The 16,562-nt window shown below is 37.6% G+C and overlaps 1 protein-coding gene across 1 annotated transcript in view; it reads right to left on the bottom strand.

Annotated features, from left to right (window-relative positions):
* LOC116520660 (sodium channel protein type 5 subunit alpha-like) overlaps nucleotides 1–16,562 on the bottom strand; it is a 62,342-nt gene that overhangs the window by 30,980 nt on the left and 14,800 nt on the right. Inside the window, exons 8-9 of the mRNA XM_032234942.1 lie at nucleotides 1,009–1,220; nucleotides 231–419 (exon numbers count right to left, since the gene is read on the bottom strand). Coding sequence (XP_032090833.1) covers nucleotides 231–419; nucleotides 1,009–1,220 — 401 coding nt within the window. The remainder of the gene's footprint in view (nucleotides 1–230; nucleotides 420–1,008; nucleotides 1,221–16,562) is intronic.

Raw genomic sequence — 16,562 nt, 5'->3', positions numbered from 1 at the left:
AACAAGAGAGAATTGTCATTATTATATATTATTTTATCTCACCTTGTACTGTACCAAGACAAAACACAGAATATGCATCCGGCAAAAACTGGCCAAATTATTGCCAAAAATAAGACACTTCATTACTCAAATTTAGCATTCTAATTTGTTTCCTTTAAAAAGTAGCAGTTCGTTCACAGGATGGACATAAAAGATTTATACTTGACTGAATCAAAAGGGTTCTTTATTACCGTTCTGAAAATTGGCGACCGCATTTTCAGGAACAGGTTTATTATGCTTATAATAACCACAGTGAAGTCAAACACATTCCAGGAGCACTGAAAATAGTAATATGGATCCAGGGCAATCATCTTGAGGACCATTTCTGCTGTAAAAATGGCAGTGAATACCTGCAAAAAATACATCAGAACTATGAAAGACTGATGGCTCCAGATTTGTTATTGCAGAAGGCAAAGTCTCTTTATTATTAGATTTTTATCCCCCTTTATTAGTTCATAAGTAATTCAAGATGGTGAACATCCTCTGATTTTCCCAATAATAACAAACTTGTGAGGTGAGTTTTGCTGAGAGACATTGACTGGATCTGGCTTTCATGCGTCATGTGGGACTAGAACTTCCTGTTTCTTGGTGATTGACCCAAAGTCACCCAGATGGCTTTCATGCCTATGGAAGGATTATAACTGTACTATTTCCTTTTTTCATCTCACTGCCATTCCAGGGGCACGTAATGGGTAGGCATTAAAGGCATTAAAAAATCAAGATGGCAATTATTAAAACCATCTTGAGTTTTTTTGACTGCTCCTGAAGATGCCTGGCCACTTCATTATGCAACTGACTGAGTTCAGAGATCTGAGTAGAAGAAAATGAATAATTTAATGCATAATTAATATGTATAACATTTAGAGTACCAAGCTTTGAAAAAAGAACGTTTTCCCAGAAAACATAATTATTGCCTGGCATGCACCTTAATAAGAAATTGAATTCACTTACATTATTTCCTTCAGTAACCTGTTCTGATGATAATGAAAGATTTTCCAATGCCATCAGCATGGTATTTGCTATAATGCACAGTGTAATAAATAGTTCCATTAAAGGATTTATCATTATTTTCTTCAATATATTCTTTATCTGCAACCACAGCGAACAGCACTGCCAAATCAGATGCTTTTTGAGAGTTTCTTTCAGGCTGGGAGGAAATTCAAATTTGGATTCTTCCCATTCTGAAGACCAAGAGGAACATAATTATGAGTTATTAGATTAGAAAATGCAGAATAACTATTTCTGTTTAACTTTCCAGGTAATCACTGACACTAATACACATGCTTAACCTGAAAGTGCATCTAAACTAACAAAGAGAGCCGAGATGGCGCAGTGGTTATGGTGCAGTACTGCAGGTCACTTCAGCTGACTGTTATCTGCAGTTCAACAGTTCTAATCTCACCGGCTCAAGGTTGACTCAGCCTTCCATCCGAGGTAGGTGAAATGAGGACCCAAACTGTGGGGGCGATATGCTGACTCTGTAACCGCTTAGAGAGGGCTGAAAGCCCTATTAAGCGGTATATAAGTCTAACTGCTATTGCTATAAATGTATATGATGCATCTTTTCATAAAGTTCTTAGCAGAAAAGGTGCTGCTCTGTAACACCTTCTGATTCTTGACTGCACAGGTTGTCCTCAATTTATTATCACTAAGTGGCTCTTCAATGTTACAACAAAACAACATTTATGATCTGGTTTTGGAGTTCCAACATCTGCTCTGGGGTCATGTGACATTTTGGGCACTCAGCCGCATATATAGGATTTTGCAGTCCTCCACAGTCATGTGTCCACAATTATGTCCATGTTTACTTTCAGTTTCTGGTCGCCACCCCATTGTAAACATATAATGGTAATCGTGTTCACAACTGTTTCCTTAATAACCACCACAAAGAAATCATAACGTCAGATCTGGTCACACGGACCATAAATGTGGGTTCAATTAAGTACCACCTGTAGACTATAAACTTGATCACAGTTTATCAACTGTGACCCTTTTTAGAGGTATGGACCAACTCCCAGAATTCCTCAGCCAGCTGGCCAGCCAACTCTGGGAGTACAAGTCCACATCTTTTAAAAGGGCCAAGCCTGAGATGGAATCAGAATCACACATAAAGTGTCAATATTCCGACTGACAAACCCAACCAAAGCAAGCATGGTCGAGACATTCTAATCTCTGAATCTGAATCACTCTACTCTCTAGCATTACTGCAAGAGCTATGTGGGCACCAGCATCACTGTGAGCGTCCTGCAGGGGCTAATGGCCCCATTTGTATCACTTTCACAGCCCTATTCATGTGTGCACATGTGTGTGTAAAAGGCACCTGCCCCTCCCTCCCTCCAGGCCACTAACCCAGAAAGATTGGAGAACTCTGTTGTAGAAGTATATGATATAGTGTGCTGACTCTAGGATTAGGACTTGGAATAGTGCACTGGATCTAAGTCATGGGAGATTAAGATCAGACCAAAAAGGTGCTTTGTCACACATATTTCAATTTAGCATTCTAATGACCACCAATCTGCACATTTTCAATCTGCTTGTAAAGCTTCATGGATGTGATCCTTGTAATAACTATTGCTTCAGTTAGAGCAATGGTTCTCAACCTGTGGGTCAGAACCACTTTGGGGTTCGAACGACCCTTTCACAGGGGTCTCCTAAGACCATCAGAAAACACATATTTTTGATGAACTTAGGAACCAAGACACCAATTTTATGGTTGGGGGTCACCACAACATGAGGAATTGTATTAAAGGATCGTGGCATTGGGAAGGTTGAGAACCACTGAGTTAGAGACAATATAATTGTGTTCCTCCTTGAATTCTGGGCTTTTTTAGCTGAATTAGAGGGGAGGACTAGGGGATATTAACCACAGTATGGTTTAAAAAAAAATCAAGGTTGCAATACACATGAAAACAATGATACAACAGTATCATTATAGTTGCCATCTTGGCTTTTTTGATCCCATTCTGGGGAAGACCCTTCTAACTTTTGTAAATAATACAACACAAATTTAAATGAGTTTTGGATCATGAAAACTTAATTGGCTGTAATATAATAATGGTACTGAAGCTGTTTTGCTGTAAAAAAAAAATAGGAGTCAAATTTTCCAAATTATTGACATTTATTTGAAAACATGTCAATAGTGAAAGCTAAAAGTTCAGAAACAAAAATATAGTATGAAAAGAAGATAATCTTTGTAGCTCAGAGTTAAAGTATTGGGGTCTTTGATGTTTTTGAGCTTGGCTGTTATTGTTTTTCCAGATGTTTCATTACCAAACAAATAACCAAACATTGCCATTCATGTCATTACTTTTTTGGTAATGAAATATCTGCAAAAAACAACAACAACCAAGCTCGGACAAACCAAAGACCCCATAAAAATGTGGTGGAATTGTCTTACAGGTTTTTTTAAATGGGGTGGAATTATTTTTACAGTAATACTGGGAAAGATTGAGGGCAAAAGGAGAAGGGGACGGCAGAGAATGAGGAGGCTGGATGCAGTCACCGAAGCAGTAGGTGTGAGGTTAAATGGACTCCGGGGGATGATAGAGGACAGGAAGGCCTGGAGTAGTGGTGGGTTGCAGGCGGTACGCACCAGTACAAGTGTACCAGAGCCTGGCAGGAGCAGCAGGTACCGTTCCGGTACAGTGCTCCAGAGGGCCCACCTGTCTTTAAACTCTTTGGCGCTTCTGCGCACAGCACGTACAGCGTCTGTGCGACGCTCTGCCAAGCAGCTAGAGGCGTTGCTGGATGGTAAGATGCATGTGCGTGCTACACACGTTCATGTGGAGAAAACGCCGGGGCCCGTTGCAACCGTACTGACCCACCACTGGCCTGGAGGAACATTGTCCATGGGGTCATGATGGGTCGGACATGACTTTGCAACTAACAACAATTTTATTTGAACAAATATTTTAAAAGGACTGAAGAGGATTTCTACAGATGGCTTTTGCTGTGGAGCTAATACTTTTCACCTTTTCATTTTCAACAGAGAATGAAAGGGAAGGGAAAGGGAAAAAGGGGCTGAACTATTTTCACATTTTACCAAGCAATTAAAATAATTAATAATACTACCCAATATATTTTTGAAAATTGATTTGTTTTGTTTTCACTCACCCATTGTTTTGCTAATCACATTGGCAGCACTTGTTAATTTCTGCCTTTGAAATGGATCACCAAGCATTTCAAGCGGTAGTTGATAGGACATCACCATCTCCTTCTGTGGAAGAAAAAACACCCCACTCTTTACTGAATAAAGTGAATGTTTGAACTATTAATGTACCCTTTATTGAAACATCTCTTATTGGGTGAGTGCAGGAAAATAATTTCCTGGAAAAGATCTTAGGTTAAGATCCTCTTGAATAGGATACAGTTTAAAGTCTTATTCAAAATATTTGATAAACATTTGCTTAAAGGTAAAGTTAAAGGTTCCCCTAGCACATATGTGCTAGTCATTCCCAACTCCAGGGGTGTGTGCTCATCTCTGTTTAAAAGCCAAAGAGCTAGCACTGTCCGAAGACATCTCCATGGTCTTGTGGCTAACATGACTAAATGCCAAAGGCGCATGGAACACTGTTACCTTCCCATCAAAGGTGGTCCTTGTTTTTCTACTTGCATTTTTACATGCTTTCAAACTGCTAGGTTGGCAAAAGCTGGGACAAGAAACGGGAACTCACTCCATTATGCGGTGCTAGGGATTCGAAACACCGAACTGCTGACTTTTCTAAATGACAAGCTCAGCGTATTAGCCACTGAGCCACCACGTCCCTTAAACATTTGCTTAGAGGTATATTAATTGCCTGTAACTGTTAGAGGTATCACATTATTCCAGGTGTTTTGTAATGCAGAACTAAAGATCTTCGCCCCAGGTAGTCCTTGACTTACAACCATTCATTTACTGACAGACCATTTTTCACATTTATGACCATTGCAGCATCTCCGTGGTCTTGTGATCAAAATTCAGACTCTTGGCAACTGGCATGTATTTGTGACAGTTGCAGTGTTCCAAGATCACTTGATCACCTTTTGTAATCTTCCCACAAGGAAAGCCAATAGGGGAACCAGATCCACTTAACAACTGTGTTACTACATTAATAACTGCAGTGATTCACCTAACAACTGTGACAAGGAAGGTCATAAAATGGGGCAGAAGTCACTTAACAACTATCTCGCTTAGCAACAAAAATTTTGAGCTCAATTGTGGTCATAAAATGAGGACTAGCTGTATTCTGAAAATGAGAGAGAAGGCTAAAAGATCTTCCACAATATTCTTTATATTTTTCAATTACTTAAAAATGAGATTGGAGAATGCCATACATCTTTCAATACTGACCCCTAGCTGTCAAGAGAAGAACTAAGAACTAGAACTACGGAGAAATTTTCCGGAAGTTCTGGGTACTCTGTCACAAGTTTTCCAGAAGAGACTGGACAGCCATTTGTCTGAAATTGTATAGGGCCATGATGGCAAACCTATGGCATAGGTCTTACCTATTTTATCTCTCTCTCTCTCTCTCTCTCTCTCTCTCTCTCTCTGTGTGTGTGTGTGTGTGTTGCATTTGGCATACAAAGGCAACATAAAAAAATGGCTTTCTTCCTGGATGGCTCTTAGGGTGAGTCGAAGGACAGAAAATGGAAGCAGTATGCTCCCTCCCATATTTTGGCATACCAGGGGTTGTGACATAATACATACATACATACATACATACATACATACATACATACATACACACACACACACACACACACAGAGTCTTGTATATATACATACATACATACACACACACAAATATATATGTTTGTGTGGGTGTGTGTGTTATCAGCTAGTTCATAATAAAAATAAGTATGTAACTATAGAAATAGCAACTTTCATGCATACTTCTGAATTCATTGTTTGCTTATTTTGATGAAATGAATTGGGGGGGGGGAATCAGTGGTGTCCATAGTGTGGTCAAAAGAGGAAGGATGGAAGTTATAGCATCATGATTGAAGCCCACCTATCAGGTAGAAACAACCAAGCATATGTGGGCAGAGTTCAAACTAACTACTTTATTATGTTCTGCCTGTAATACAAGAATCTCCCCAATCTAGCAGCTCTCCTTTGGGAACAATTACAGTAGATAAGACTCTAAACCATTCAGGGAAGGCTAGTCCTGGCCCCTCTTAACGTTGTGCAGTGTTAGATCTCTCCATCCTACCAGGCTGGGTGAATCTCAATATTAGCCCTACACATATAATACTATGACCAGCATCCTGCCTCTTTTGATCTATCCTAAAGATATTGTTGGAAAAAAATGCACATTAATCATGAAACACATTTAGAAAAAGTAATTCTACATTGTTAAGTTAAAAACCAGAGATAGAAAGTAAAACTGTAGTTGGAATAAATTTGTAGGTGCAATTAGATAAACTATTTTTCAAGGTTGTTGGTTTTTTAATTTGACTTATAGATTTATAAATCTATGAAATGAAACTATAGCACTTTGTTGGTTGCCCCTTAAAAGCTTTATATACAATACAATAATACAATACAATAGCAGAGTTGGAAGGGACCTTGGATGTCTTCTAGTCCAATCCCTTGCCTAGGCAGGAAACCCTATACCGTTCCAGTGTGTGTGTGTTATTAGTTTCCATCCGTTGCTTCTTGTTCTACCCTCAGGTGCCTTGGAGAATAGTTTGACTCCCTCAGGGCAGCCCCTGAGATATTGGAAGACTCCTATCATGTCTCCCCTGGTCCTTCTTTTCATTAAACTAGATATACCCAGTTCCTGCAACCATTCTTCATATGTTTTAGTCTCCAGTCCCCTAATCATCTTTGTTGCTCTTCTCTGCACTCTTTCTAGAGTCTCCACCTAGGTCATTAAATTTCTATTTAATAAGATTGATATATCTTGCACTCTGTTTATAATGGTTAAACTGCTTAAACTTACAAGTTCCTTTTGATTTTTATCAGGTGGTGAATAAAACATTGTTTCGTCTTCTCCATAGGTTTTTGATTTTGTGTTTTTGCATTTCTTCTTTCTCTTAAATGTTTTTTTCCTTTTTTTATTTTCAGATTCTTCACTTGATACTTCCAAGTTTTCATTTGATAATGCCAGACTTTGTGAAACTAGTTCCTGAAACATACATATATATATATATGTTTAAAGTATGCATTGCAAGAGTAGTAGTAGCAGCAGCGATAAGTAAAAGAATACTGATCTTGTAAAAGCTAATATGCAATGAAAGAAATAAACATAGACATCGATGCCCCAGCAGATATCAATATCTGAATGATCTTGGAAGGCAAGCAGGGTCAATACATGTCAATACTTGATTAGGAAAAAATACCACACATGAATGACACGAGGGGGGGAGGGGAGGGAGAGAGATGATTGCTGGATTGAAGATTGATTACATAGACGCACACATGATAGATATAGAGATAGATTATAGAGATAAAGATAAACACATACATATACACACACACACACACATACACACAGACAGACAGACAGACAGACAGATAGACAGAGGGGGGGGGTCTGCTGGATTGAAGATTGATTACACAGGGACAAGTGCACCACTCTGTTCTCCATTTGTTCATGTTTTGTTATCGTATTGATGTATTCTTGTAGTTTACTTTTTCATTGTTTATTTTATAGTTCCATTATTTTGTTTACTTTCTTTTCATTCATTCCTTTTAATTGCTGTAAGTCAATTAGCCCACAGCGAGATAGGTGGCAAATAAATTTAGCATGTACATAGACATACATACATGTTTGTGTGTGCATGCGTGTCACACACCCATACACAGAGTTTCCATCAGCATGATATTAATATTAGAGGTAGTCCTTCATTTACCACAGTTTATGTAGTGACCATTTGAAGCCACAACACTGAAATAGTGACATTACTGTTTTTTACACTTATGACATTGCAGTATCCACATAGTTATGTGCTTGACAACTCACTAATATTTATGATGTTTGCAGTGTCCTGGGGGTGGGGAGGCTTATGCAATAACCTTTTGTGACCTTCTGACAAGCAAAGTAAATGGAGAGGTCAGATTTACTTAACAACCATGTTATTAATTTAACAGCAATGATTCACTTAACAAGAAAGTTTGTAAAATAGGACAAAACTCACTTAAAAATGCCTCACTTAGCAAGATAAATTTTGAGCTCCGTTTTGGTCATAAGTCAAGGACTACCTGTAAATATACACAGACACACAGTCTCATGCTGTGTGAGCATGACACTAATATTATTTACATTACTTCTTCCACTTTAAAATATTAAGACAGAAACTATTGATTAGTAGAGTATACATTTTTAATAATTTTGCCATAGTCACTACCAGATTAATTGATTCTAATTTCCACATCTGCCTTTCAACAGATTTTGAGCAATTTATTATTTTTTTCCTGATATGTTGCATTAAAGAGGTTTTAAAGGGAGAATTGCAAATCACTATAAATAGCTTCTTAACTTTTGATATTCTTCATTTGTTTTGATGTTTGCATTTAGTACATATGGAGTCTTTGTGATGAAAAATACTCTGAAATGTATAGCTGTCTATTCTGTAGTATAAACTTTTACAATTTCCACCCAAAAGTCGTGCATACACTTATTTACAGCATGTTTTTTCATCAAAATGTTTGGGTACTTATTTTATATAGTCTTTGATTTTATTTAGTTTTGATTGTATGTTACTACTTTTTCCCAAATTCTGTATTCTTATATTACAATAATAATGTCTATTAATTTAATAAATGTATGTAGCTGCCCATCACTCATAAAGACTATGAGCAGCATCCAAACTTAAAAACACAAAATAACAGAGTTAAAAATACAAAGTAACCAAAACCATATGGAGAATATTTTTTTAATCAAGAACATGGAAACCATCTATTAATGATGCATTGTCTTCCTATTTTCATGGCTGCAATAGATTCTTTCAGTAATACAGCTAGTCCGCAACTTACAATCACAACTGAGCCCAAAATTTCTGTTGCTAAGTGGGACATTTGTTAAGTGAGTTTTGCTCCATTTTATAACTTTCCTTGTCACAGTACTTAAGTGAATCGCTGCAGTTGATAAGTTAGATCACCTGGTCCTGGCCTGGGAAGGGCAAAAATCTCTCCCCCCCCCCCCCCGGTGGTGCAGGAGGCTGAGTAGGCCATGCCCACCATGCCCACCCCCACCCACCCAGGAAGAGAACTGGTTGCTAATATTTTTCAATCCCACCCCTGCCTAAATGTTATTTACAAACCTTTTGTTCCTTCAGCACTTTTTTTGCTTCTTGAAGTAACATCTCTCTTGCCTTTGTCTGTGCTTGAGTCGCTTTATTTTGCTCTTCATATGCCATTGAAACAACAGCCAGGATTAAATTGAAAAGATAGAATGAACACAGAAAGATGACAATAAAAAAAAATATGCTATAGGATTTCCCAGATGTTCTGATAACCTGTAAATACAAAATCAGAGAACCCCGGTTTCTTTGAGATCCCAAAGCAAATACATTAAATCAAGATTTCTTGCCAACATGCACATTTTGTGAACGTTTCAAAGAAATAAATTTGTTAATTCGATGTTGTAAAGATCATATTGTGCCTTATGGTCAAATTAATGAATTGTGGCACTTAATTGAGGGTGAAGATTCGTTCTCTGAGCTTGTGAGTTGGTTTCCGAACATTTCGTTACCAAGCTACGTAACATCTTCAGCTGAGTTTATGGAAAGATGTTACCTAGTGAGGTACAAATGAGATGGGTTTTGTAATTTGTTAGCAATCATAGATACTTTGTATATTAACTTTATATTTTTAACGGTTATTTTGTGTTTCGATTTGACTTATTCTCTCTGTCTTAAAAGGGATGTTCAGGCTCATTACAGACAGGAATTTAGAAATAAATTTAGGAATAAATACTTTTAACATTCCTAAATTGAAAAGATAAACAGGCTGGAGATGATTTCCAGTTAAGAAAAAGTTTTTTAGTACAAATTGGGGTCTGATTTATCCCTTTCGTGAACGCTAAACAACCTTTTTCCTTGCAATTTATGCCCCCTCTGATTTCAGATCTCATTTAAATCAACAGATGTGATATTCTGCGATGCAAATATATAACATGTTTGATTATTTGTAACTGATTTCCTATGCAAAGAAGAGATTACTTTTATCCTGTCCAATCAACTTTCCTCTTGGATTTTTTCTTCGTTATGCTAATTGTAAAAGGTGTTGCAAGCTAAAGATTGGGGTTCCTTCTTTGAATGAGAGGAACCCCTTTTGTCTGAATATTCTGATAAATTATAATAAAATGATCTTCCTGTCTTGGTTTGTCTCATTGGAAAATATGCAGGCTAAGGCACAAGCCTGAAAAAGCCATATTTGGCCTTAACTAATCTGGTAACAATACATTTGGAAACCAACTCAGAAGTTTTGAGAACGAACTTTTCCCCTCATCCTACACCTGAGCTGCAGATATTTGCCACTATTCCATAGAAAAATGTGATCATGTTTTTTATACTGTTGATAGGAGACCAATGACAATAATTTAATGCAACCCACTGTCAGGTCTGGAAGCCACCTTTTCCAGTGGGCCTTCAGGCCTGCCACATTTTATGCTGTGGGAAAATGGGTGGGGGATTATATGGAATATGGGAGATATATAGTCTAAATAACATTCCTTTCTCAGAGAGTCAAGGACATCTTACCCTGCACCTGAAGCGGCGTGACTGGGAGGCATCTCCAGTTGGGACGGTGCCTGATTGAGCCATGTGACAGACACAGGGGTGCTGGGCAGGGGCTTGGACTTTCATTTGGAGGGTTTTCCCAGATATGCCATCTCTAATAAAATGGAACTTTGTGGAACTTCAAGCCTCTGAGTCTTTTTTCGTTGGGGGTGTTACTTGGAACCCTGATACCCACGGCATTCAAATAGGGTGTGTAGCAACTGCATGCTCCCATAAAATAACGTCTCCTTCACTCTGTTTTGCACATTTTTTACCTTTAGTTGTCTGGAAAGTTTACCTGTCTATAGAGACGTTCCCAGCTGTCCTGTGTCATCAATCGAAATAATGATAGAAAGGCCCACCCCAAGTGATCAAAACTGGTATATCCAAAATCAGGATTCTCTTTAATCTTCACACAAACGCTGTTCAAGGGGCATTCTGTTCTACTAATAATACACCAAACATTACATTAGCGTTAGTTTCATATTAAAAATGGATTTTTGCTATAAATGTTTTTATCACAGTACAGATAATCCTTGAGGGCCACACAGCATGGACTTTGTAATAGCTGAAACATGCTTTTGACATGAACTTTCTTGTATGAGTTTATTTTTTTCAGATGCTAATAATTTGTCATGAGCCTTAACCTTCAAGAAAATTCTCCCTTTTAGAAACCAGGACTGGCAGGAAAGTATTCAATATATTGTAGATAATAGTTTCATTTTCACCTGTTCTTGAGCATCCATGAACAAAGAAAATAGTCACGTCAACCTTGGGTAACATTGAGAATGTAACTTACCTATACCCATTCTGATGTTTTCCTTTGCAAATGTTTCTTAGACTTTTATTTAGAATACAACACTTTTTTCTATTGCTATGCTCACATATAATTGGATGCTTTAATTCTTGTGTTGCAACTGGACAGAAGACTATTTCTAAACAAATCAGCTTTTGTTTTGAAGTTCTTTGTTGTGCTAACTATAAATGTAAAAGTAAACTATTTTTCCTCCTTTTCATAGGGAGACTCGACTTTATCAGAGTACTGTAATAAATTGCTTTAAATCATCTTCTGACTCAGTTGCTTACTGGAAAAGATAAACTAAGGCAGAACCTAGAGCCAGATTTGGCCATCATCCTTGACCTATGATTATAATTGAGCCTGGAATTACAATTAGAAATCACACTGGCTGTTAAGCATTTAATAAGTGCTGTCATTTTGCAGCACTTATTAAATGAATCAGCATGGTTGTTAAACAAATCCATTGTCCATAAAGGGTGATTTTTTTTGTCGGAAACTGTAAATAAATGCCAGTTTTGAGGAAAAAAACATTATAAATTATGGTCACATAACTGGGAAATTGCAATCGACTGTAAATATGGGCCAGTTACCGACTGCCATGCAATTCTATGACCCCGGAAGGAGATGAGGGGAGTAGCAGTGGAACTCCAAATCCAGATGTAAGTAGCCCCGGGGAGATCTGTCATAAATTCAAATGTCACTAAGTGATTGGCTAAAAATTGAGAACAACCTATTATAATTTTGAATGGTCATTTTTTTTACCTACTCAATGTTCTTTTATTCCAAAAAGGGAAAGGCCAGCGCTGTAAATGCTTTGATATAAATTCTGTTTTTTCTTGAAACTTACAGGACTGTATGTCATAGTTTTATAGCATTAAACCTCTGGCAGAGTAAGACTCTTTTACGAGATATCACTAGCATTCCATAGCCTTTTGCAGGAATATTGCATGTGTCTCCTTCAAATTTACTCCCAAAAGTTAAAAAATAGAGAACCAATTTGGTTTAGTGGTTAAGGAAGCAGGTTAGAAAAAGGGAGATGGTGAGTTCTAGTCCTTCCTTCGCCATGAAAGTCAGCTGTGTGACTTTGGGGCAGTCATTCTTTCAGCCCAACCCACCTCATAGGGTGGTGGTTGTGGAGAAAACAGGAAAAGGAAGATCTGTTGGATATATTTGCTGCCTTAAGTTATTTGTAAAAATAATAAAGGATACAAATAAATAAATAGCCTTTGCCTTCTCCTTAGAATAACAGTGTTGGAAGGGACCTTGAAGGTCTTCTAGTTCAACCCCCTGCTTAGGCAGGAAACCTATACCACTTCAAATTCAGACAAATGGCTATCCAACATCTTCTTAAAACCTTCTGGTGTTGGGGCATTCACAACTTCTGGAGGCAAGGTGTTCCACTGATTAATTGTTCTAACTGTCCGGAAATTTCGCCTCAGTTCGCCCCAGTTCTTAGTTACTTCTCTCCTTGATTAGTTTCCATCCATTGCTTCTTGTCCTGCCTTCAGGTGCTTTGGAGAATAGTTTGACTCCCTCTTCTTTGTGGCAGCCCCTGAGATATTGGAAGACTGCTATCATGTCTCCTTCTTTTCATTAAACTAGACATACCCAGTTCCTGCTTATACAGTGGTAACTTAGTCCTCATTGTTAATCGGTTCTGGGAGGTGCAAAGAGTACCAAAAATGATGAGTACCATACTTTTTTTTTGCAATAAGTAATAATATATGGAATCACAAGACAGCTGACACAGACAAGTTCAAGCTTGTGTGTTGGGCACCAAACAAACAATGAGCATGAGGACAAAATCTTCATGTCAAAATGCATTGAGTACCAAATTTGATGAGTTTCAAAGTAGTTAACTACCAAGGTACCCCTGTATTCATCATTTTTCCTTCAATTATCACAAGACAATCACTTAAATTTCCTATTCTGCTTGAAGACAAGGACTAGTCCAGTTCAATTTTCTATCTGAAACAATAGATAAGTGGCTGCCCTTCAAGAACCCAATTGCAAGCATATTCTTGTACCTGAGGAGAAGGGAACTATTTATGGCGCCATGACAGACTGATCTTTCAATTCTTTAACAGCCTCTCAGGCACTTGAAGCATTGATCTCCTTTGGCCTCATGGCCACACTGGCTCATAGTGAGCATATTATCCTTACCTCAAAGTTTAAAAGGCCCAGCATTTTAAGAGTATTCCTCCCTCCCCCCCTCTCTTTTTTTAAAAAGATTATATAGAATCTTGACTACCTCCATTACTGTAGTCTCAATTATTCTGAAAACAATTCTATTTTACAGTTAAAATGTTTTGAGGAAAAAAAAATATATACTTAGCATTTGGGCTGAATCCACATAGCAAAGAAGTACTATTGAAATAGTCACCATAATTTTCTGGGGAGAAAAAAAGGAATTATTTAAAATATAATCCTACCCTGATATGCATGGTTAAAACCATCCATTGGATAACCTCTGTATAAAGAATAATTTATTAGTCTGCAAATTAGCGCTGGTGTAACTTTTTAAAATAAAATCCTTATTTCAGAATCGAGGATAGGGTGGATAGGTAGGATGAGAAAGGACCACATAACAGGAAATCCTCCAAATAATATAACTGGAGGCATTTCTGAAGAAGCAGAATATATATCTGATGTATTTCAACAGACTGTTCCTCTCAAAAGAAAGAAAAAATATTTATTGTAAATTCACAAATAAAATGGCAACCTAACTTTTGCAGGAAATAGGAACATGCAGTAAAAAGAGCTATAACTTCCCCTTATCTGTGGTTTATTTGTTGGATAACTTTACCTTACATGTGCTCAGTCTCACTTCCAGAAGTGTTTCATAAAGAAAAATACTATAATTTGGAGCAATGTACTAAGGCAACATAAGATACATGAGGGAACCTGAACAGATTACGTTAAGTCTTCTCTGGCACTTCATATATGAAATCAATTTTTAAAAAATATGGCCAGTGAGTGAAAAGTTCAATGGTTTTATCAACTTGAAACAACATTTTCTGTTGTTTTAGAAATATAGAAATACAGGCAGACTACCCAATACAGTTATATGTTGTAATAGTCATAAAATAGGTAAGTCATATAACCAACAGTATTTTAAAACTTTTTTTTCGCAATCATTAAGCAAATCACTATGGTTGTTAAGCGAATCCACAGTTAAGCAAACATATGGTTTTAAACAAAACAATAGTTTTGCCCCAAACTGAAAATGCTGATTTTCGGCAAATAAAATTCAGTCATGTGACCATGGAGGAGGATTGAAACTTCCAATCGAGATCCTAAGCCCCCTTTTTCAGGTTGGTTGTAATTTTGAAGTCGCTAAGCAACAAGTCATAAGTCAAGGACTACCCACAAAGGCTTCCTTCAGGAGTTTCCATTGTTCTTGGAATTAGGGAAAACCACATTTACAATCTTGAGAATGCTTTCACAAAATCAGGTGTGTGAATGGAGAGGCCAAAAAACCTGGGACAGTAGTCACAACCACCTGATTTAAGACCTTTTTTTATACACAAGTGTAACATTGTTAAGGCAAAGGTTCCCCTCGTACATATGTGCTAGTCGTTCCTGACTCTAGGGGGTAGTGCTCATCTCCATTTCAAAGCTGAAGAGCCAGCACTATCCGAAGATGTCTCTGTGGTCATGTGGCCGGCATGACTAAATGCCAAAAGCGCACGGAACACTGTTACCTTCCCACCAAAGATGGTGCCTATTTTTCTCTACTTGCATTTTTTATGTGATTTCGAAATGCTAGGTTGGCAGAAGCTGGGACAAATAACGGGAGCTCACTTCTTTGCACGGCACTAGGGATACAAACTGCCGAACTACTGACATTTCTGATTGACAAGCTCAGCATCTTAGCCATTGAGCCACTGCGTCCCTTGTAACATTATTACATATACCAAAAAAAAAGTGGTGTTGCAGCTGACATCTTGACTTTCTTTTATGTCCTCCATGGAACAAAAAAAAGTGGCATAGTGTCTTCGCCCAAGCACAAATCATAGATCTGTAGACTTGAACTACACTTTTCTCTAATTCCAGGGCATAGTTCTTTACTTTGCTTTGTTTTGGGGGACAGGGGGATGGAGTTGGCAGGGCAAATACTTAATCCTTGAAATACAGCCACCTTCTTACTTTCACTCTCTTTAATGAAAATCTAGCTGTTAAGCAAATCTTGTGGCCGTAAGTCTAATTCCACTTTCACAAATGGACACTTTTTTCCCACGATAATGTAAAATTTTGGGAAACAGTGCTTTGAGACAAACTCCTAATCCCAAACAGAAATAAATACACACAAAAAAACCTTGTAGAGGTAGTCTTTGACTTACAACCATTTGCTTAATGACTGTTCAAAGTTACTGAACTTATGACTATTTTTCACACATGACCATTGCAGCATCCTCATGGTCACATGATTTACATTCCGATGTTTGATTCACATTTATGACAGTTGCAGTGTCCCAGGGTCGTGTGATCTGCCTTCTGACAATCAAAGTCACTGGGGAAGCCAGATTCACTTAACAACCGTGTTACTATTTGAACAACTGCAGTGATTCGCTTAACAAATGAGGCAAGAAAAGTAAAATGGGGCAAAACTCACAACAAATTTCTCATTTACCAACATAAATTTTGAGCTCAGTTCTGGTTATAAAATGAGGACTACCTGTATTTCATTTTATGAAAAGCACAACTTCGTGGAAATTTTATGGATCATGATATGGAGATAAACAAACTACAAAATATGTGTGAATAATGATCATAAGATTTTATTTCTATGTAAGGAAAAACTCCCAAATGATAAGATCTGTACAAGATTAGAATAAGGTCTATTATGGGTTCTCCATCTCTCATACAGTTATGACCTGGGAAAAAGGTATGTAGAGTGAGAAAAATAATCAAGGCTGCCTTGACAACACCACAGTTCTATGATTTAATGGTTTTATATTTCTCAATTTGCAGCTCATTTAGTTAACTAAAGTGTTCAGCACATGGTTCACAAATAAAT

Source organism: Thamnophis elegans, chromosome Z (genome assembly GCF_009769535.1).
Source record: "Thamnophis elegans isolate rThaEle1 chromosome Z, rThaEle1.pri, whole genome shotgun sequence".
Taxonomy (NCBI): Eukaryota; Metazoa; Chordata; class Lepidosauria; order Squamata; family Colubridae; genus Thamnophis; species Thamnophis elegans.
This window is presented reverse-complemented; position numbering and strand designations above follow the sequence as displayed.